The 20,545-nt window shown below is 53.0% G+C and overlaps 1 protein-coding gene and 1 long non-coding RNA gene across 2 annotated transcripts; one reads left to right on the top strand and one right to left on the bottom strand.

Moving 5' to 3' along the window:
* Positions 1–7,033: 7,033 nt before the first annotated feature.
* LOC144580237 (uncharacterized) lies at positions 7,034–9,153 on the bottom strand. The gene is made up of 2 exons (XR_013529427.1): positions 8,915–9,153; positions 7,034–7,531 (listed from the first exon to the last, which is right to left on the bottom strand). It is a non-coding gene; the product is annotated as an uncharacterized LOC144580237 (long non-coding RNA).
* A 427-nt stretch (positions 9,154–9,580) lies between these two features.
* On the top strand, positions 9,581–20,086 carry MEX3A (mex-3 RNA binding family member A). Its single transcript, XM_035279580.3, has 2 exons — positions 9,581–10,540; positions 14,424–20,086. Exons 1-2 carry the CDS (start codon positions 10,087–10,089, stop codon positions 15,530–15,532), a joined length of 1,563 nt encoding a protein of 520 aa, XP_035135471.2. The 5' UTR covers positions 9,581–10,086; the 3' UTR covers positions 15,533–20,086.
* The last annotated feature ends 459 nt before the right edge of the window (positions 20,087–20,545 follow it).

The following is a 20,545-nucleotide window of genomic DNA, read 5'->3' as shown; positions in this document are numbered from 1 at the left end:
TCTCATTCTGTTCCCCAGGCTGGACTGCAGTGGCTCGATCTTGGCTCACTGCAACCTCCACCTCCCAGGTTCAAGCAATTCTCCTGCCTCAGCCTTCTGATACCTGGAATTACAGATGCATGCCACCACATCTGGCTAATTTTTTGTATTTTTCATAGAGATGGAGGTTTCACTATGTTGACCAGGCTGGTCTTGAACTCCCGATCTCAAGCGATCCATCTGCCTCAGCCTCCCAAAGTGCTTGGATTACAGGTGTGAGCCAATGCACCTGGCCTTTTTGTAAATTTTTGAATAGTGATGGGGTCTCGCTCTATTGCCCAGTCTGGAGTGCAGTGGCACGATCATAGCTCACTATAACCTTGAACTCAAGTGCTCCTCCCACCTCAGCCTCAACCCTGGGCTCAAGGGCTCCCATCTCAGTCTCCTAAGTAGCTGGAACTACAAGAGCACCTCACCACACCTGGCTAATTTAAAAAAAAAAAAATTTTTTTTTTTTTTTTTAGAGATGGGGTCTCACTATGATGCCCTGGCTGGATAGCATGACCAGACTTTGTAAATTAGCCACCTCAAACCTTTCTGCCCCTATACCCTGGTTTATTTTTCTTTGCAGTGATGAACCTACCAGAAAATACATTATCTATTTGACTACTATCTGCCTCCCCTCCCCCACAGAATATCAGCTCCACGCAAGTAGAGACCTTGTCTGTCTTGTTCTCTGGTGTATCTAGGGCCTAGAATAACATAGTATGTGTTCAATAGAATTTTTTTTTCTTTTTTGAGACGGAGTTTCGCTGTTGTTACCCAGACTGGAGTGCAATGGCACGATCTCGGCTCACTGCAACCTCCTCCTCCTGGGTTCAAGCAATTCTCCTGCCTCAGCCTCCCGAGTAACTGGGACTACAGGCACGCACCACCATGCCCAGCTAATTTTTGTATTTTTAGTAGAGACGGGGTTTCACCTTGTTGACCAGGATAGCCTCGATCTCTTGACCTCGTGATCCACCTGCCTCGGCCTCCCAAAGTGCTGGGATTATAGGCGTGAGCCACCGCGCCCAGCCTCAACAAAATTTTAAATCCTTACAAGGTAGATATTATTATTATTTCCCTTCAGACCCAGGTCAGTTGGACTCAAATGCCCATTTCCTTGGCCAGTCCCCTGAACAGCGTCTCCCAGAAACTCAGAAGAGCACTGGTCACCAGGCCAGGCTTAGGTGCCTGGAGGGGTCCCAGGGTGACCTGGGGAGCTGCTCAGACCCACGGGGATTCCCAGGAATAGACTGGAGCATCATCGTCCCCCATGTGTTGGATGCCAGAAGCCAGGGGCAAGCGGAAGCTGGTGATGACACCTGAGGACGCAGAGCCAAGCCTGGAGCCCTGGCTGAGCAGAGAAGCCACACCTGGGCCCTAAGTGAGCGCGCTCAGGCTGGAGCCGCTTCTAGGAATTGGCCTGCGGCGCCACCTGGTGGCCAATGTTCAAAGACGTGTTTCTTTGAACCTGGCCCCTGATTCCCAAGATCCTTGCCACCTGGCCACCTGCTCAACCAGCAAGTCTCCCTGGGTACCTCCAGCACCAACTTCCAGACATCCTTCCAATTCTCTCCTTTCGAATGAATCTCACTCCTTCAAGGACTCCTTCAGATCCACTTCAACCAGGAAGCACTCCCTCCACCCTCTGTGGCCTCTAAGCACTCACTGGGTGTCACTGTCTACCTCTGGGGACCCAGGCTCTGGAGTCACACTGATCTGGGTTTTGAACAATGAAGTGTCTACTTATCAGCTATGTGACCTAGGAAAATTACTTAACCTCTCTGATCCTCAGGTCCCTATGTGAAGCACAGACACCAAGTCCATCTTCACAGAATTGTGAAGACAATTACATCAAGTCTGAAAAGTCCAGAACAGAGCCTGGTACCAAGCAAGCACTCAGGAAATGTCAAGTTCCTTCCCACCCCTCTCTCTGCCTTCCTCTTCCCTTTCCTGAAAAAGGAAGCATGACAGATCAGAAAGCAGAATGGAGTCACAGGACTCGGGTTCTCTGGGCCTCAGTCTCCTCTGTAAAATGAGCACATTAGATAATTGATGAAATAGTCATTCACTCATTCCCCTACTCATTCATTCATTCAACTGCTAGTCCAGCTCTGACATTCTCTGTACAGTATGCTATCAATTCATCTGTGCCAGACTTCGTCTTGCATTGCAGAATCCCGTTAGTACCTAGCACAGTGCCTGGTACAGAGAGGGCAATTAGAAAATCCTCACCAACCTAGGAAGAGCATGTTTACTGCCTCCCCCTCCCTGCCCCAAGAGAGCATCCAGCCCCTGGCTGGCACCAGGTGCCCCTCCCCCCTCCCCCTAGCCGAAACCAGAGCTGGCGCCACTGGGTGTGGAATCTGGGGACCAACTGTCACAGCTCCAGTATCACCCGCCTCCTGGACGCCTGGGTCCAGCCCTGAGTCCCAGAGGGGCCTCATCAACCAGCTGTCCTAGGGGGCCCAGACTCCACCCCAGCCCCTCTGAGCTGCTTTCCCTGGGGAAATCAGACTGCACAGGGGGCCTGGCAGGGGGAGTGCCAGGGTAGCTGCAGAGATGTTTGTCTGTCCAGCTTCAAACTTCAGGTGGAGCCTGTACAGCCCTTGGAAATCAGATCCACAACAGAAGGACTCATAGTGACCTACTCTCTTGCCCAATCTGTCTGTAGCCCTCTGAGTCCCAAAGACCTTATTTTTTGAAATGGAGTTCCCTTCTTGTAGCCCAGGCTGGAGTGCAGTGGTGCGATCTCGGGTCACTGCAACCTCTGCCTCCAGGGTTCAAGAGATTCTCCTGCCTCAGCCTCCCAGTAGCTAGGATTACAGGCATGTACCACCACACCCAGCTAATTTTGTATTTTTAGTAGAGATGGGGTTTCTCTATGTTGGTCAGGCTGGTCTCGAACCCTCAACCTCAGATGGTCTACCCACCTTGGCCTCCCAAAGTGCTGGGATTATAGGCATAAGCCACCATGCCCAGCCTCCAAAGACCTTTTTTTAAAATTTATTTTAAAAATAAATGAGGGCGGGGCATGGTGGTACATGCCTGTAATCTCGGCACTTTGAGAAGCCGAGGTAGGTGGATCACTTGAGCTCAGGAGTTTGACACCGGCCTGGCCAACATGGCAAAACCCCATCTCTGCAAAAAATACAAACATCAGCCAGACAGGTGCACATGCCTGTAGTCCCAACTACTCAGGAAGCTGACGTGGAAGGCTCATTTGAGCCTGGGAGTTCAAGGTTTCAGTGAGCCTAGATCATGCCACAGTACTACAGCCTGGATGACAGAGCAAGGCTCTTTCTCAAAATAAACAAACAAATAAATAAAATAAATGGATGAGGTCTCACTTTGTTGCCCAAGCTGGTCTCAAACTCCTGGGCTCAAGTAATCCTTCCACCTCAGCCTCCCAAGGTGCTGGGGTTACAGGCTTGAGCCACTGTGCTCTACCCCAAAGACCATTTTGTTCTTACGTTGAATCCTGCTTACCCATGTTCTCTGGGTCATATAGGCCAGTGTCTTACTGAGGGTGGGGATCAAGTCTCACATTTCTTTTGTGTGGCCTACAGAATTGTATTCCATATTCTCATTGATTAAAATTAATTAATGCTAGTGAGGTTTGAAGTGCTGGTATAAGGTTTTAAAAAAATAAATTAAGCCGGGTGCGGCAGCTCACGCCTACAATCCCAGCACTTTGGGAGCCCGAGGCGGGTCGATCATGAGGTCAAGAGATCGAGACCATCCTGGTCAACAAGGTGGAACCCCATCTCTACTAAAAATACAAAAATTAGCTGGGCATGGTGGCGTGTGCCTGTAGTCACAGCTACTCAGGAGGCTGAGGCAGGAGAATTGCTTGAGCCCAGGAGGCGGAGGTTGCAGTGAGCCGAGATCGCGCCATTGCACTCCAGCCTGGGTAACAAGAGCGAAACTCCGTCTCAAAAATAAATTAATTAATTAAATTAATTAATGTGTTGAGTATATTCTAGCAAAGGAGAGAAAACTGGCTGGATCCTTAGCAGGAAGGATGGTGGTTAGATAGCAATGCAGACTTCCCACAAAAAAGGGATATTAAAAAAAGAAAGGCCGAGCCGGGCGAAGTGGCTCACGCCTGTGATCCCAGCACTATGGGAGGCTCAGGCAGGCGGGTCATGAGGTCAGTAGTGATCAATATTGACCACCCTGGTCAATATGGTGAAACCCTATTTCTACTAAAAATACAAAATTAGCCGGGCGTGGTGGCGCTTGCCTGTAATCCCAGCTACTCACTTGAACCCGGGAGGTGGAGTTGCAGTGAGCCGAGATCACGCTATTGCACTCCAGCCTGGGCAACAAAGCAAGACTCTCTCAAAAAAAAAAAAAAAAAAAAAAAAAAAGGCCAGACTGGTGGCTCATGCCTATAATCACAGCACTTTGGGAGGCTGAAGTGAGAGAATCACTTGAAGCCAGGAGTTCAAGACCAGACTGGGCACATAGAGAGATCTCATCTCTACAAAAAAATTTAAAAACTGGCTGGGTATGGCAGCATGCAACTGTGGTTCAGCTACTGGAGAGGCTGAGGTGGGAGGAACACTTTATCCTGGGAGATCGAGGTTGCAGTGAGCCATGATCAAGCCACTGCATTCCAGTCTGGCTGACAGAGCAAGACCTTGTCTCAGAAAAAAAAAGGCGGGGGGCAAGAAAATGGGAAAATCCCATAATGCACGGGAGAGGAGGCTCAGTGGACTAGGTCAGACAGAGAAGGCATCCTGAGAGAAAGGAAGATGGCGAGATAACCTCTATAAGAGCCAGTTGGCATGGTACGGCAGGCTCGTGTCTCCCTCCCTTGGGGTTCTGAGAATAGGGTCAAGTGTTAGGTGTGCATCCCCATCCCATGGTACCCAGTGTTCAGACTGTGATAACAGGTGCTCAGGAGGGCTCAGAGAAAAGAAGGAATACTACTCCAGATGGAGACAAGCACACAGGCTGGATCGTCCACCCCACTCCTATCCCCCAACCTCCACAAGAACCCTGGACTCTACACTGGGTCACCTTTCCTGCCCTGCAGCCAGGCTTGTGTGTGTATGTACTCAACAACTCAACAGGGTCCTTTGTTCCCCAGGCATGAGGCCAAAAGCCTGGCTTGTGTATGTGGGAGAGACAGAAAAAAAAGAGAGAGAGAGAGTCAGAGTCAGAGGTCACCTGCATTCCAGAGCTTAACAGGAATTATTTTTAGAATTATTTGCTGTTTGTTTGGACTGATCTTATTTCAGCAAGTCTAGACCTAGAACTGACTTCAAGTGACCTTTGATGGGTCAGAATAAATCTCCTTCAGTGCCTGGCACATCCTAGGAGCTCAGTAGGAAGCGGTTGGCTGAATGAATGAATGAATGAATGAATGAAAATTCATGAAGACCACAATCTGGCTAGAGTCAACCACAAGGGGAGAACAACCAGGGCCAGGAAACTCAAACTGAGTGAACACCTAAGACAGCCAGGCACTGTGTCAGGACCTTCGTTGATTTTATTTTGTTTTATTTTATTTTTTTGAGATGGAGTTTCACTCTGTCGCCCAGGCTGGAGTGCAATGGCGTGATCTTAGCTCACTGCAACCTCCGCCTCCTGGGTTCAAGTGATTCTCCTGCTTCAGCCTCCCAAGTAGCTGAGATTACAGGCGTGCACTACCACACCCAGCTAGTTTTTGTGTTTTTAGTCGAGTCAGGGTTTTGCCATGTTGCCCAGGCTGGTCTTGAACTCATGGCCTCAAGAGATCCCCCCACCTTGGCCTGTCAAAGTGCTGGGATTACAGGCGTGAGCCACCATGCCCTGCCAGACCTTGGCTTATCCTTTCCATTTTAGAGATAAGGAAACTGAAGCTCAGCAGTAAATGACTGCCCGAGGTGGCCGAATAAGCCGCATGTTTGTCTCTGGAGACCTGCTCTTTCCTCTTACACCATGAAGTTTTAAAAACGGAGTTACACTCAACACACCCCTATTGAGCCTCTGTTCTAGGCAGGGATGCATGCTAGGTTCTGGGCACCAGGGTTGGGGACCATGATGAAGGTAAGAGACACAATGCTGTCCTCCAAGGTCCTGAAGGGGAGAAGTATGCCACCTCTACACCTTTCTGTTCATAAGGCAGAGAGTGGGGAGTACTGTTTAAATAAGGCCTTTTGCTCTTATTGCCATAATTCTGGATTGGGCAGGCGGGGAAAAGGAGAGCCCGTGAAAAGAAATCTAGCTTCTCAGTCGAGGGAGGGGGTCTCCTGAACAAAGAAGGCCACCAGCCTCAGGGAGAGAGTGAAGGACTTGTAAAAACTGCTCTGTGAGGCCTGGTGTGGTGGCTCACAATTCTAATCCCAGCCCTTTGGGAGGCCAAGGCGGGCGGATCACGAGGTCAGGAGATCGAGGCCATCCTGGCTAACATGGTGAAACCTGATCTCTACTAAAAATACAAAAACAAATTAGCCAGGCATGGTGGTGTGTGCCTGTAGTCCCAGCTACTCAGGAGGCTGAGGTAGGAGAATCATTTGAACCCAGGAGGCGGAGGTTGCAGTGAGCCAAGATCGCGCCACTGCACTCCAGCCTGGGCAACAGAGTGAGACTTTGAGTCAAAAAAAAAAAGAAAAACTGCTCTGAGAATCCAGCTCCTCAAGGTGCCCACCCTGAGCGTCCTCAGAATCTGGGCACTCTCCCACATGATCCACACACTCTCACATGTCCACCAGGCCACATACCTAACTGCATTCACACACATATCCTTTGCCCTCCAGGTGCCACGTTCACATCTGCTGTGAAGGAAATTTGTCTGGAGTCCCAGTGAGACCCTGAGGGTGGACATTAACTTACCCAGAGGGCTGATTCATTCTTGTTATTGGATCAGGGAGGAAGTCAGTCCAGTAGAGACCCTGCCTCACCCACTCCACCCCTCAGCCAGCCCCTTCCCCATTCTGCAGCTGCCCCCCACCCCCACACACACACTTGTTTCTGCCCTTTGTTTTCCTCCCTGGCAAAATCCCCAAGGGTTCTCTGGTCATTAACCTCCTGCTTTAATTAGCTTAGTGGAGAGGAAAGCAGAGGCAGGGCAAGGGCGGGGTGGGAGTCTGGGGGAAATCTCATTTCAGTGGGGACAGGAAGGCTCACCCAGCTGGTAGCCCCACAAAAATGCCTAGCACACAATTAAGTCCTATGCAACTGTTTGCTATTTCTATTAATGTGAAAGACAGTCACCTGGTCCACAAAGCAAACACTTTCTCCCAAAGACACCTCATGGTCCCCAGTACCACAGTCTCTGCAATCCAGGTTCCTGGGGAAGACGGAGGGGACAAGAGGCAGAAACAGCCCCACTCTCCAGGGCCCTGTCTCTCCAATTCTTCCTCTTTCACTCTTGTTTGCTGGCAGTAGCATCGAATCTCACAATAAGGTTTACTGTTGATCTTATGTTAAATCCCCAATCCAGGGAGCAAACTTTTCCAACTCCGGGGCCTTCCTGGACTCCTCAGTCAAGGTTCTCCTTCCCAGGATCTTCTGGCTAGCAAAGGGAAAAGAACCCTGCAGTGCGACCACCCCGCAACCCCACCCCTTCTGAGATCCTCAGTTCAGGTTCCAGCGCTCCCATTAGTGTGAAAATTCACTCTTTCCAGGAAACAGTTTAGGGAACTGGGCTAAACAGCTCAGCCCTCAGACCCCACATTGCTAAGTCTGTGAGGTCAATTCGATTCTTCCCTTGCCTCTCAGCAGGACTTTATCTTACAAACAAGTTTAGATTTTTTTTTTCAAGTCACTCCAGGAAAGGACACCTTACCACTGTGGCTCACCCACCCATTGTTATAAAACTCTTTATGGAAGTTCTTCTTAAAGTCTGATCTCAAGCCCTCAAGCTGCAATGCCATCCCTTCTTCCCTTGGGAAAGGTCCAGACATAAAAAGGGCGATATAAGCCGGGTGAGGTGGCTAACGCCTGTAATCCCAGCACTTTGGGAGGCTGAGGTGGGCAGATCACCTGAGGTCAGGAGTTCGAGACCAGCCTGGCCAATATGGTGAAACCCCATCTTTAAAAAAAAAAAAGGGGGGGTGATATAAAATAAATGCAGAAGATATGGGATAAAGGGACAAGAAAAGATTGCATTACACTCCACCTTCCTGAAACTAAAACTCCAAGCCTTAAAAACTTATTTTCATTCTCACCAACTCTCCGGTCAAACGGGACTGAATAGGTTTTCCTTTTTTTTTCTTTTTTTTTGAGACGACTCTGGCTACATCACCCAGGCTGGAGCGCAGTGGCACAATCTTGGCTCACTGCAACCTCCGCTTCCCGGGTTCAAGTGATTCTCCTGCCTCAACCACCCGAGTAACTGCACGCCAGGCTAATTTCTGTATTTTTAGTAGAGACGGGTTTCTCCTTTTTGGTCAGGCTGGTCTCGAACTCCTATCCTCAGGTGATTCACCCGCCAAGGCTTCCCAAAGTGTTGGGAGTACCGGCGTGAGCCACCACGCCCAGCCCCGAACAGGTTTTCAATGGGAGAGGAGTAGAGGAAACAGTGGAAATCGATGAGTGCTAAAGAACGGATCACCTACATTGTGGGGGAGCCAGACTGAATGTAAAAAAAAAAGAAAGAAAGAAAGAAAGAAAGAAAAAAAAAAGAACGGATCACCCCAAGCTGTAGTCACAGCCCAGGCCTGAAGGAAGCCTGGGTTCCTAGTCCATCCTGGTCTCTCCTCCCTCCCTCTGTCACACCCAAAGGTCAAGGCCCTCACCCCAAGCAGTTAAGTCACCCCAGGCCTTTAAGACTTTTCCTGCCTCCCCACTCTCCGTCCGAACCCCACTTCTGTCCCGGCACTTCTTCAACCTCCGCACCTCATCACTCCACCGCCCTCCAGACCCCCTCCACGGAGAAGGACGTGAACTAACTCACCTCCCAGTCGTTGGCTCTGAGATCTCCGAGACTGGAGGGGCGGGGGGCGGGCGAGGGGAGATGGCTTGTTGCTTAGGGATGAGGGAACCCCATCCTTTGCCGGGGGGTTCCAGCCCCGGCCTGGCACCCCTTCCTGGCCCCCACAAGGCGCAGGGTCCGGCTCTACCCCCATCGCTGCTGCGGGCTTTGTCTGCTCGGTCGAGAACCTCTCCCCGCCGCTGGGCGCCGGCATCGACTCCGGGAGAGCGGGAGGGGGAAGCGGAGAGGGAGCGCGGCAGGGAGGGGGAAGAGGGGAGAGAGAGAGAAAGCCGCAGTGAGCGAGCGGGGACCGCTCCCCGCCCCCGGCCCCCCCTCATTTCCATAAGAAAGCGGGCCCCCAGGACCGGCCGGAGCGGGGAAGGAGCGGGTCCAGGGAGGGGGCGCGCGGCGCCAGGCGGCTTCCAACCCGCTCCGTTTCCGCAGACGACTACTTCTCCCCGCACCCGCCCCTTACAAAATTAGGGACCTCGATTTCCATCCCACCCCCAGCTTGTCCTGGATCTGCGAGGAAAGACCGAAGGGCACATCCCTATCCTCCTCGGGTCAAGGAATTTGTCCCCGCGCCCCCGAGGGCGGGAAACTACAACTCCCGGCATGCCCCGGGCGCCCCCGGCGCGCCCCCCTCCCGTCAGTTCCATGCTGCTCCATCCAGTTCATTTAAAACAAAAGAGTTTGAGCGCTGGAAGGGGCTGGGCTCTATTGGGGGCCACTGAGCGCCGCTCCCGGACTGGGGCTCGGTGCGGGAGCCTAACGGGGGCGCCTGGACGGCGGGGACTAGAGACTCCCAGGTCCGAGGCGGGAGGGGTGGGGGCAGAGATCCCGCAGCCCCCCGCCCCCCGTCACCCCCGGAGAGGAGAGGAGATCTGCTTTCTTGGTTTTGCTTCTCTTTCCCCCCACCCCCACCCCGGGGGCTGGGGCGAGGGGAGTCGGGTTACAGGGTGTTTGGGGAGGGGGGCTTAGGGGGAGGGTCTATCTTTCTATCTCGCTTTCTTCCCCCCTCCCCAGTTCTTTGTTCCCCCCTCCCCACACACCCCCTCCTCTCCTCTCCCCTCCCCTCGTCTCTCCTCTTTTCCCTTCCACCACCTCTCTCTCTCTCTCTCTCCCTCTCTCTCTCCCCCAGCTTTTGTTTCGCCATGCCTAGTCTAGTGGTATCTGGAATAATGGAAAGAAATGGGGGCTTTGGAGAACTAGGATGTTTCGGGGGAAGCGCTAAGGACCGAGGGCTGCTGGAAGACGAGCGCGCCCTTCAGCTGGCTCTCGATCAACTCTGCCTCCTGGGTTTGGGGGAGCCCCCCGCCCCCACGGCGGGCGAGGACGGGGGAGGTGGGGGGGGCGGCGCCCCCGCGCAGCCGGCCGCCCCCCCGCAGCCGGCCCCGCCGCCGCCGCCCGCGGCGCCCCCGGCCGCCCCGACGGCGGCCCCCGCGGCGCAGACGCCCCAGCCCCCCACCGCCCCCAAAGGGGCGAGCGACGCCAAGCTCTGCGCTCTCTACAAAGAGGCCGAGCTGCGCCTGAAGGGCAGCAGCAACACCACGGAGTGTGTTCCCGTGCCCACCTCCGAGCACGTGGCCGAGATCGTGGGCAGGCAAGGTAAGCGGGGCACCGGGACCGGCGAGAGGGACTGTAGTGGGGGCACCCCGTCCCCAGCGCGGAAAGTTCATTTTTTCCCTTCTAGCCCGCCTCCGGCTCTGTCCCTTCCCCACAAAGGGGGACCCGCCCCCTACCCTGATTTCTAAGTGCCACAAAGTTCCCTGTTACCCCTAGTCGGGATGATTCTCCAGATCCTTCCACCCCCAGGGCTCTGCCCTCAGACAAAGAAATATCCTCGCACTGGAAGAGGGAAAGGGGAGGGGATCGGTCTCCTAATCCAGGGAGGCTGTCCGGAGGGGGTGTCCACTCCTCCTAACCAGAAAAACTGACGGAATGTGCAAGAGTTACTCAGAAGCCTGTACTCTGGTATCTGCTCCTAGGTTGGGGAGGGGGCACCCCTGGGACCCCCAGCCGCCTGGAGTTACAGACTTTAGGGGAGACCTGGCCCTTGAAGCCAGACTGAGTATCTGTCTCTTTGTTGGGCTGAGTGTAGGAATGGAAGGGGGTGTGGCCCAGGGGAGGGTCCCAGCCTGGGGAAGAGGCGGTGAGGGGGGCTGCTGAGAGGAGGGGGTCCTGTGGTCACCCACCCACCAAAGTTGGACTGTCTGGGGTTTTGGAAGGGGTGTCTCCAAGGAAGTGCTACGTCCTGGCTTGGACCTCTCCTCTTCCTTCTCTGGCTTTTGTTCTGGGCTGGCCACAGCCTTGGGCCAGAGAGGCCTAGAGAGGGGTCTCTGGTAGTGAAAGAGTAGGACAGGGCAGGAGTGGGCATGCTGGGGGGTAGGAAACCTTCACCTGGAAATCTGGTGGAAGGCGTGTGTCTGGGTGTGTTGGGAGGGGGTGCAGAATGCATCCAGCTAGTATGTCTGGTACCACACCCTCTACTGCTCCAGCATCCCTGGGTGGGTGGGTAGGGGTGTTGGTGAAGGTCCAAACTGAGCAGACGGGATCTTGGGGACCCTTCCCTCTCCTGGCTTCTCAAAGGAGAGTGGGGGGGGCGGGATTTGGAAATTGCAAAGGGGCTGGGCTGGGGAGGTGTGGGGTGGGGGAGGAGTGGGGGAGGAGCTGTCCCACAGTGGGGAACAATAGAGGAGCTGCATTCCGGCTGGGAGTGCGGGAGGAGGCCGGCTTCTGGCGGAGGAAAAGGGGAGGCGGGCCAGGGGGGCCCCTACTCCACATCCCACCTCACCCACCCGGAGTGCTGGGGGTTAGGGGGATTTCACAGAGAGATCCAGAATGGAGGAGGGGAAGATGCCACTCCCCTGCACAGCCCTCATTACCCCCCCCCCCCCCCGGGGCACTCCATCTCTTGAGATTTCTGATTTAGAAAGTTGGATTTCCTCTTGTCAGAAACTGGGGATCCAAAGCCTGGAACTGGGTGGGGACGGACACTGCTATCTTTTCGTGGGTGTGGGGGTGGTCTTGGGAGTCCCCGGGATTTAATGGAGTCATTCTTTCCTTTTCTGCCTCCGCATCAGATGGGCTTGTCCCTCTTAAAAGTAGGGGGATTTTTTTTTTTTTTAATTCAGAAAAGATAAGCCTGCCACTTAGTCAAGTATATGGAAGTCCTCCCTCTTGTCTAACCTCCCTCCTCCTGCTGCAGTGTTAGTGCTTCTCTGTTTGACCTCTAGGAAGGTGAAGCCCAGTGGGTCTTCCCTTTAAGAGACACTTCTTCGGGGTGGCAGAACCCAGGAAGAGACCCACCACCAGTTCTGTACCTCCAGGCCTCTAGCATTTCTCCTTATTCTGATGCCTCGGCCTGTCCTTCTCACCCCAACCCCAACCGCTAAATATACCTAGCTCTCATTTAAGTTTTTGGACCCAAAACTTAGAGCCAGAATCCAGGTGCCCATCAAACATATGTGAGTAGAAATGGTAGGAGAGGGGGGTTCACTGTTCTTCGACCCTTCAGACCTGGAAAATAGAACAATCATTTACTGACTTAAAGAAGCAAGGATGTGGGCTGGACAACAGGTAGGACTTCTTAACGGCCAAGAGGTCTGAAGACAACAGGGGACTAGCACATTCTCCTTCTTTAAAAGTGCAGGGAGGGGGCAGGGCGTGGTGGCTCACTCCTGTAATCCCAGCACTCTGGGAGGCCAAGGCGGGTGGATCACCTGAGGTCAGGAGTTCGAGACCGGCCTGACCAGCATAGTGAAACCCTGTCTCTACTAAAAATACAAAGAATTAGCCGGGCGTGGTGGCGGGTGCCTGTAATCCCAGCTACTCGGGAGGCTGAGGCAGGAGAATGGCTTGAACCCAAGAGGCAGAGGTTGCAGTGAGCCAAGATTGCACCATTGCACTCCAGCCTGGGTGACAAGAGCAAGACTCCATCGCAATAAAAAAAAAAAAAGGAAGAAAGAAAGAAAAGTGAGGGGAGGGGCCCCCTACCCACTCTCTCCCCCCACCCCCCAATCTGCCAGCGTTGAAGAAGCTGCCATCTGGAGTGGAGGAAGGAGGAAAAAATGAGCTCACCTCAGGTCTCTGGTTGGAGGGCTGGGGCAGAGGCAGAAAAGTATGACCACTTGGTTTCTGATGGAGAGAGAAAGGGAATAGTGAGTTGTGCTCAGAGAGGGGTGTGAGTGAGTCTATATGTGAATGGGGGTGAAAGCCGTGGGTGTGGGTGTGTATAGGAATGTGCTGTTTGTGTGCTGGGGAGGATGGGGATGGACAGTGGGATGTATGAAAGGCTGAAACACAGGGACTTGGTGTGTGTATAAAAGAGGTGTATAAAAGTGTACAGGCTGGCCCGTAAGTATTAAGATAAAGGCACACGGTGCATCACACCTCTTAGGTACATGTGTGTGAACTCACACATGTGATGTGTGTTTCCCAAAAGGGTATGAGTCTTGGAGACTGTGTGAAGCTAGGAGCAAGGAAGAGGAAGGTGGGTAAGGAGGAAAGGGACTTGTCCAGCCCCAGGTCTGCAGAGTAGCCCTTACTTCTCTCTCTTGCTCTCTCTCTTTCGCCTTCTCCCTCTTTGTCTCTCTTTGTCTCATTTTTTTTTCTCTTCCTGCCTTTCCCAAACCTCCCAGCTTTAACTCACTCCTACTTCAAAGCAGGAGTGTGGGTCCAGAATACCTCTCCCTCACCCTACTGGGCCCTCGGCCCAGCTCAGCTCTCTTGCCCCCAGGGGACAGGGGGACAAGAGTGACACGGCATTGGGCACTGCTCCCTCACACAGAAGTTTCTTTATCTCCATACTCCTCCTTTCCTCCTTGAAATTCTGAATCTCAGACCCTTCCCAGTCTCCCACTCTACCAGTTGCTGCAAACTCGCTGTGAATTTGAGGCCCACTGAGAGAAACTACGGAGTGGAAGGCGTGTGGGGAGGTCACAGAGCAGATGGCCTTCAGTGGTCCCTGGGTAGTTTGGAGGACACTTTTAAGGGTCAGATGAGTAGATTGTGAAGTTAGCACATTGGGGTTCTGTGGAAAGATCAGGGTCAGTGACAGATGGGGGGTGATTAAGTGATTTGGAAGTTTGTGAGTAGTCAGCAATCAGTAGAGAAATTGAAGGAAGAGCAAATGTTGGGGCAAAGGAATGTAGTTTGTGAATAGATTTGAGTTACCAGCTTGTATGGGAGGGAGGGTCAGTGATTATTTGGGGGTTTTGAGGAGTGAATGAATTTGGCCCTGAGTGGAACTCAGGAAAAGTTGGTACATCTTGACATCTGTGGTTGAGAGAGACATAGGGTACATCTGAGGTCTGATAAATGGGTTGTTCAAGTCAGGGTGAACTGTGTGTGCAGCCTTGGGCATTTCAAAACTAGACTGAAGGGCTCCTGGGAGGCTGGGTATTTGGGTGAGGATCAGGAATTTATTGGTCCCAGCACAAACCTTGTTGCCTGTGTTTCTCTGTCTCTCTCCTTACCCGCCCTATCCCAGGCTGCAAGATTAAGGCTCTGAGGGCCAAGACCAACACCTACATCAAGACACCGGTGAGGGGCGAGGAGCCCGTGTTCATGGTGACCGGGCGGCGGGAGGACGTGGCCACAGCCCGGCGGGAAATCATCTCAGCAGCGGAGCACTTCTCCATGATCCGCGCCTCCCGCAACAAGTCAGGCGCTGCCTTTGGTGTGGCTCCTGCTCTGCCCGGCCAGGTGACCATCCGCGTGAGGGTGCCCTACCGCGTGGTGGGGCTGGTGGTGGGCCCCAAAGGGGCAACCATCAAGCGCATCCAGCAGCAAACCAACACATACATTATCACACCAAGCCGTGACCGCGACCCCGTGTTCGAGATCACGGGTGCCCCGGGCAACGTGGAGCGTGCACGCGAGGAGATCGAGACGCACATTGCGGTGCGCACTGGCAAGATCCTCGAGTACAACAATGAAAATGACTTCCTGGCGGGGAGTCCAGACGCAGCACTCGATAGCCGCTACTCGGACGCCTGGCGGGTGCACCCGCCCGGCTGCAAGCCCCTCTCCACCTTCCGGCAGAACAGCCTGGGCTGCATCGGCGAGTGCGGAGTGGACTCTGGCTTTGAGGCCCCACGGCTGGGTGAGCAGGGCGGGGACTTTGGCTACGGCGGGTACCTGTTTCCCGGCTATGGCGTGGGCAAGCAGGATGTGTACTACGGTGTGGCCGAGACTAGCCCCCCGCTGTGGGCGGGCCAGGAGAACGCCACGCCCACCTCCGTGCTCTTCTCCTCGGCCTCGTCCTCCTCCTCCTCTTCCGCCAAGGCCCGCGCTGGGCCTCCGGGAGCTCACCGCTCTCCTGCCACTTCCGCAGGGCCGGAGCTGGCCGGACTCCCGAGGCGCCCGCCGGGAGAGCCGCTCCAGGGCTTCTCTAAACTTGGTGGGGGCGGCCTGCGAAGCCCCGGCGGCGGGCGGGATTGCATGGTGTGCTTTGAGAGCGAAGTGACTGCCGCCCTTGTGCCCTGCGGTCACAACCTGTTCTGCATGGAGTGTGCAGTACGCATCTGCGAGAGGACGGACCCAGAGTGTCCCGTCTGCCACATCACAGCCACGCAAGCCATCCGAATATTCTCCTAAGCCCCTTGCCTCATGCCTCCGGGGCCCGCTCCACGGGGGCCCACCCTGGACCTGTTTTCCACTAAGGCCTTTTGGAAAGCGGTGATTTGAGGGGCAAGGTGCTTAGAGATACTCGCTCGCTGGGGGAGGGGGGAGGGAGGCAGTGGTGGCTGGAGGGTGGGCCACTTTCAGAGCCTCTGGTCACCCTGTCCTGAAAAGATTGGGAGGGGGCCAGACTGAAAATTTTACTAGAGTTACAACTCTGATACCTCAACACACCCTTCAATCTGGAAGCAGCTAAGAAAAACTTTTGTTTTGCCAGAGGTGGCCGCTAAGGCATCCTGACGCCCTCTGCCCACCTCCCCAGCTGTGTGTCGCTCCACCCCATCTTCTGAGGAGGGGGTGGGTAAAAGGGAGAGGGAGAATTACCACCTGTAGCTAGAGGTGCTTTTTCCAATCCCTAAGCCCTCTAGCCCTGACCTCCGACCTCCTAACATGACCCTTTACCCCCCCGCCCCACCCTCGTATCCTGTTTGGGAAACTGTCCCCAGTTTCCAGCAGTGTAAGGAGCTGGAGCCCTATCAGAAGTTGCATAGATCTTCTAGGGGTGGGGGGAGAGAAGCATGTCAATCGTTTCTATGGCTGAAGGGCTCAGAAGCCATCTGTCCCCACAAAGCTGGGCTAGGGGAATCTAGAGAGGAGCGCTCCTCTCTGCCCCTGCCTCCCAATGTTTCCCTTCACTCTATCCGCCCATCTTCCCTTCCCTTGGGGTCTTCCCTCTCCTCAACTCTTTCCTTTCCCTCCAGCGCTTTGCTTTGCTGGCTGTCACTCCCAGCTCTGTCTCCTTGTCTTTGTCTTTCTTCCCTTTCACCCCCTCCCTCCTGCCCCTTCCAGCCCAGCTTTGGGGATACCATCCTCCTGGGGAGAAATAGGGGGAAGAAGATTTTGATGGTCCCTCCATTCCTCTTCAAGCATCTGGAGGCCCTCTCCCCCACTCCTCCAAAGAAACATCTCAAATACTTGATGGAATGTATCCCCATTCTCAGTGAAAATGTGAGGAGGGGACTAATTCTGGGGTAAAGGGTCAAACCCCCACCTTCATCATCTATGGGCATTATATTTAGGGAGTAGTTCTTGGGCTGGATTTTCTGGTGGTGGAAGTGGGGGCACCAGAGTAGTATGTCTGCTATTTCAAGGAGCAGGAAAGGGCGTGAGGCAGGAGGAGAGGCTGGTGGAGGGAAGAGCTGCTCCTCCTCCCATGCGGTGCCCCACTCCTGCCCCCCTCTCGACCTGACCTGAACCTTTACTGAATCCTTATTAGCTTGAATCCTCCATGCAAATCATGGAGTCTCTGTCCCACCCGTTGTGACTGAGGAGAGGCCAGGTCTTCAGAGAGGGGTCAGCCCAGGGCAAAGCAGGATTGGGGGCAGCAGGGCCTGTTCTGAGAATCACATATTGTTACAGGCCTTGCACCCCCCTTTGTTGCTACCCTCCTGCTCAGTTGGGGCTGCCACCAGCTCTCCACCCTCCTGGTTCCGCTGGCCGGGCCAAGAGAGGATGGAGGGATGGGAGTCCCAGGGAGTCCTAGGAGATCCTTGTAAATAATGGGGTGGGACTGTTCTGAGTGATCACCCGAGCACTTAAAGCTCCAGAGTCCCATTCTTCCTGGATGGAGAAGTGGTGTAGGTGGAGGTGCAGAGGGGATTTCCTCCTCTCCTTCCTCCTGTTGAGAATTAACACCTCTCCACAGCCTTCCCCTCCAGAACACCAGCCAGGGAGGGGAGAGGAAGGAGGTCACAGCCAAGAAAACTACCCTGTGACGACTTCCCTCCTTCCCACCTATGTGAGCCATCCTGAGATGTCTGTACAATAGAAACCAAACCAAATGGGCACCCTCGGTCGGTCGCCGGGGGCAGGTGGGGAGGGGGGTGGGAAGAAGGGATGTCTGTCTGTCGATCCCCCTCCCCCTCTCCACTCTTTACCCACAAAGGCAGAAGACTGTTACACTAGGGGGCTCAGCAAATTCAATCCCACCCTTACCAATTGAGCCAAACCTAGAAACAAACACGAAACACGCATAGTGAGAGACAAAATAGAGGAGAGAACGAGAGCATGAGAGGGAGCGAGACAGGCCACCAACACAGAGGAGAGAAAACAAAAATAGCAAAAAAAAAAAAAAAGCAGTTCTTTATAATTTAATATTCTATTTTAATAAAGGCGTTTATTACCGTATAAATGTAGCAAAGAACCTGGGCTAATATGAAAAAAAGACTTTTTATTAGGTAATTTATTATATGAAAAGGATATTTTATTTTATGATAAAGTGATCCTTAAAAAAATAAAAAAACTTTAGAAGGTTTAGAATATATGTAGGGAGAGAAGAAGAAAAAAGTACATTTGTATTCAGAGTTAAATCTTAAAAAAGTGTTTTTAATATATGTTTGGGTTTACGTTGCTTTTTTTCCCCCACTTTTTTTTGGGGAGAAATGTCATTTGCTTTTCTTGGGGGAGCATCCTGGGATGGATGGTGGAGAGAGGAGCTGGGGGAACCTGGTCCCTTCTGGGGTCCTTCCAGTAGATTGGATTTCATTCCATGGACTCCTCCTCCCCTCTCCCCCTCCCCCTCAGGGGAGCCGGCAGAGCCAAACAAAGAAAGGGATTAACAAGAAAGGAAGAAGCTGTAGGACTAAGGACTGAGGATCCTGGGGTGTCCCCTCCAACTTTCCCCTGCCCTGTCCCGGGGCAAGTGAGGAAGGGAAATCCAGAACTGAGGCCTAGCAGGCCTGTAGGAACCCTCAGAGACGTGTGAGATTTAAGAGAACTAGATTTTTTTTTTTTAACCAAAAACAAGAGAGAAAGAGAAGAAAAAGAGAAACCGAGGGGTTTAAAAGAAAAGAATACTACAAAATAATAATTATTAATAATAATAATTCAAATTTATTTCATATAATCCTAGAGAGAGAAAGAAACAATTACTAGTTACTTAGTAGACGATATTCAGATAGCTTAAAAGTTTAGTAGCATTGAGGGCCGCTGGGTCCAGTAGAATGTATAAAAGTCGTAAGGAAAAGATAAATAGAGGAGGGAAGTGGCTGAGTCCACCCTGAGTTGCCCCATCTTCACATATCAGGGTTGGAGCAGGTTGCCAGTTTAAGATTGGGAGCTTCCAGTCTGGTGGGGTTGATTCTGAGAATCCTTGGATTTTTTAATTGTAGGACAAAGAAGTGAGGGGTTCATTTCCCAGGGTCTTGGAAAGGGTGCAATGCACACCAATCATCTCAATAAGACAGGGGCTGCGCTGGGGGCAGCAGAGGAGGCCGAGCACATTCACTTGCACCCCTAGTGCCTGGGCAGCCCATACTCCAATGTGGGATGTCCTCTCCTGGGGCTCCCAAGAGAGGATGGAGACAGCTCAGCTCAAACCCTCCCATGCCAGCTTCCCCCAGGCCTAACAGGAAGCCCTTCTTGAAGTGTGACCTCAGTCCGCTTCTCCACAGATTGACTTAACAGCCTGGGCAGTCATTCCACAAACAGACACATGCACACGTGCTTCTCACCTTTGGAGCTTCAAGAGCACTGAGGGGATCAGTCCCCTACCCCTGTTCCATCCAGCTTTCCATTTAGCTTTGACCTCCATGGCAGCAGTGGCAGTAACAATCTCAGTAACTGTTCTTTAAAGTTGGCTGGTTCTTTACCTGCTTGCAAAGTGCTTTCTTATCTTATAAAAGTTAGATTCCAAGAAGGACTTCCCACGGAGTGGAGTGGAGACACTGTCCATGAAGGCCTGGGAGAAAGGCATACCCATGGGGAAAGGCACAGGGACTTTGGGTCATGCCAACCCTACCCTCTGCTCCAGTCCACCTCCATCTGTAAGTGTCTAGGTAGGGGTCATCCACTGTGCCCTGGCCTGGGAACATATTGCCCTCCCCACACAAAACTGGGGAGCTTGGCTTCTGCATGTGAGAAATCAACATTTTTAAAGCACTTGCCTTTTACCAACCCCAGCTTGCAATCAGATTGGGCCTTTCGCTCCCATCCAAGGGGGTGGAGAGGCCCCTTGGCTCTCCCTTTGGCAGGAGGAGCCTGCTTTATTACACCAATGACTCTGCCATGCCCCTCCCTGGCCCTAGACCCCAAACACATCTCCCTCTCCCCAATTTACTCTTCTCGCCCCACCTAGGGACAGATTCCCCCTGCTCTTTTGTCCTAGAAACCCCGCTAGTTTGGGATGGTAGCGTCTGGGGTGGGGAGGGCTTCCCCTTCCCCACTCGAGGGTGCGGGTGGGGAAGGGGGGGTGGGTGGAGACAGCCCTGGGGCAGGGAGGATGGTCTCTCCACTGTAGAAAGTAGAGTAGGATTGTGGTCAGACTTAATTTGAGGCATCTAGTGAAGACACGTACAAATCCACCAAGGAAAAAGATTTCAAAAGCAAAATCAAGGCGGGAAATAAAACAGACCCAAGAATAATCAAGTCAAAGTGATGTTGCACAAAATGCAGAGAAACCAAGAAGGGGGAGGGTTAATGTATTAAATGTGCTATTAAGAACTTAATTTTATTAAAAGTACTATTACTTAAGGCTCTGTCTTCGTTCTCTGCATGTGAGTCTGTGCCATCTTGGGGTGAGTGGGAGGATCTGGGTGGGGATTGCAGCTTGGCATTTCCTCTAGTGTAGCTCTGGGCTCCCTACACACCTGTGAGTAGTGCATGTCTCCAGAGTTCCTTGCCACCCTGCGCTCCCCCTCAGCTCTCCATAGCTCTCTGCTCGAGTCTCCAAGCTCTCAATCTCCTGCCTTTTTCTCCATTTACTCCCTTCTCTTCTTTGGAGATGCAGTCAGGCCTTCTTCCATCTTCATCTCAATAACGGGAAGGTGGCCAGGCCAACCTGGCCAACATGGTGAAACCTCATCTCTACTAAAAATACAAAAATTAGGCACGGTGGCTTATGCCTATAATCCCAGAACTTTGGGAGGCCGAGGTGGATGGATTACTTAAGGCCAGGAGTTCAAGACCAGCCTGGGCAACAAGCAACATAGA

This window comes from Callithrix jacchus, chromosome 18 (assembly GCF_049354715.1).
Source record: "Callithrix jacchus isolate 240 chromosome 18, calJac240_pri, whole genome shotgun sequence".
Lineage (NCBI taxonomy): Eukaryota > Metazoa > Chordata > Mammalia > Primates > Cebidae > Callithrix > Callithrix jacchus.
Note: the sequence above shows the minus strand (reverse complement) of the source record. Positions and strands in the feature narration are given on the sequence as shown.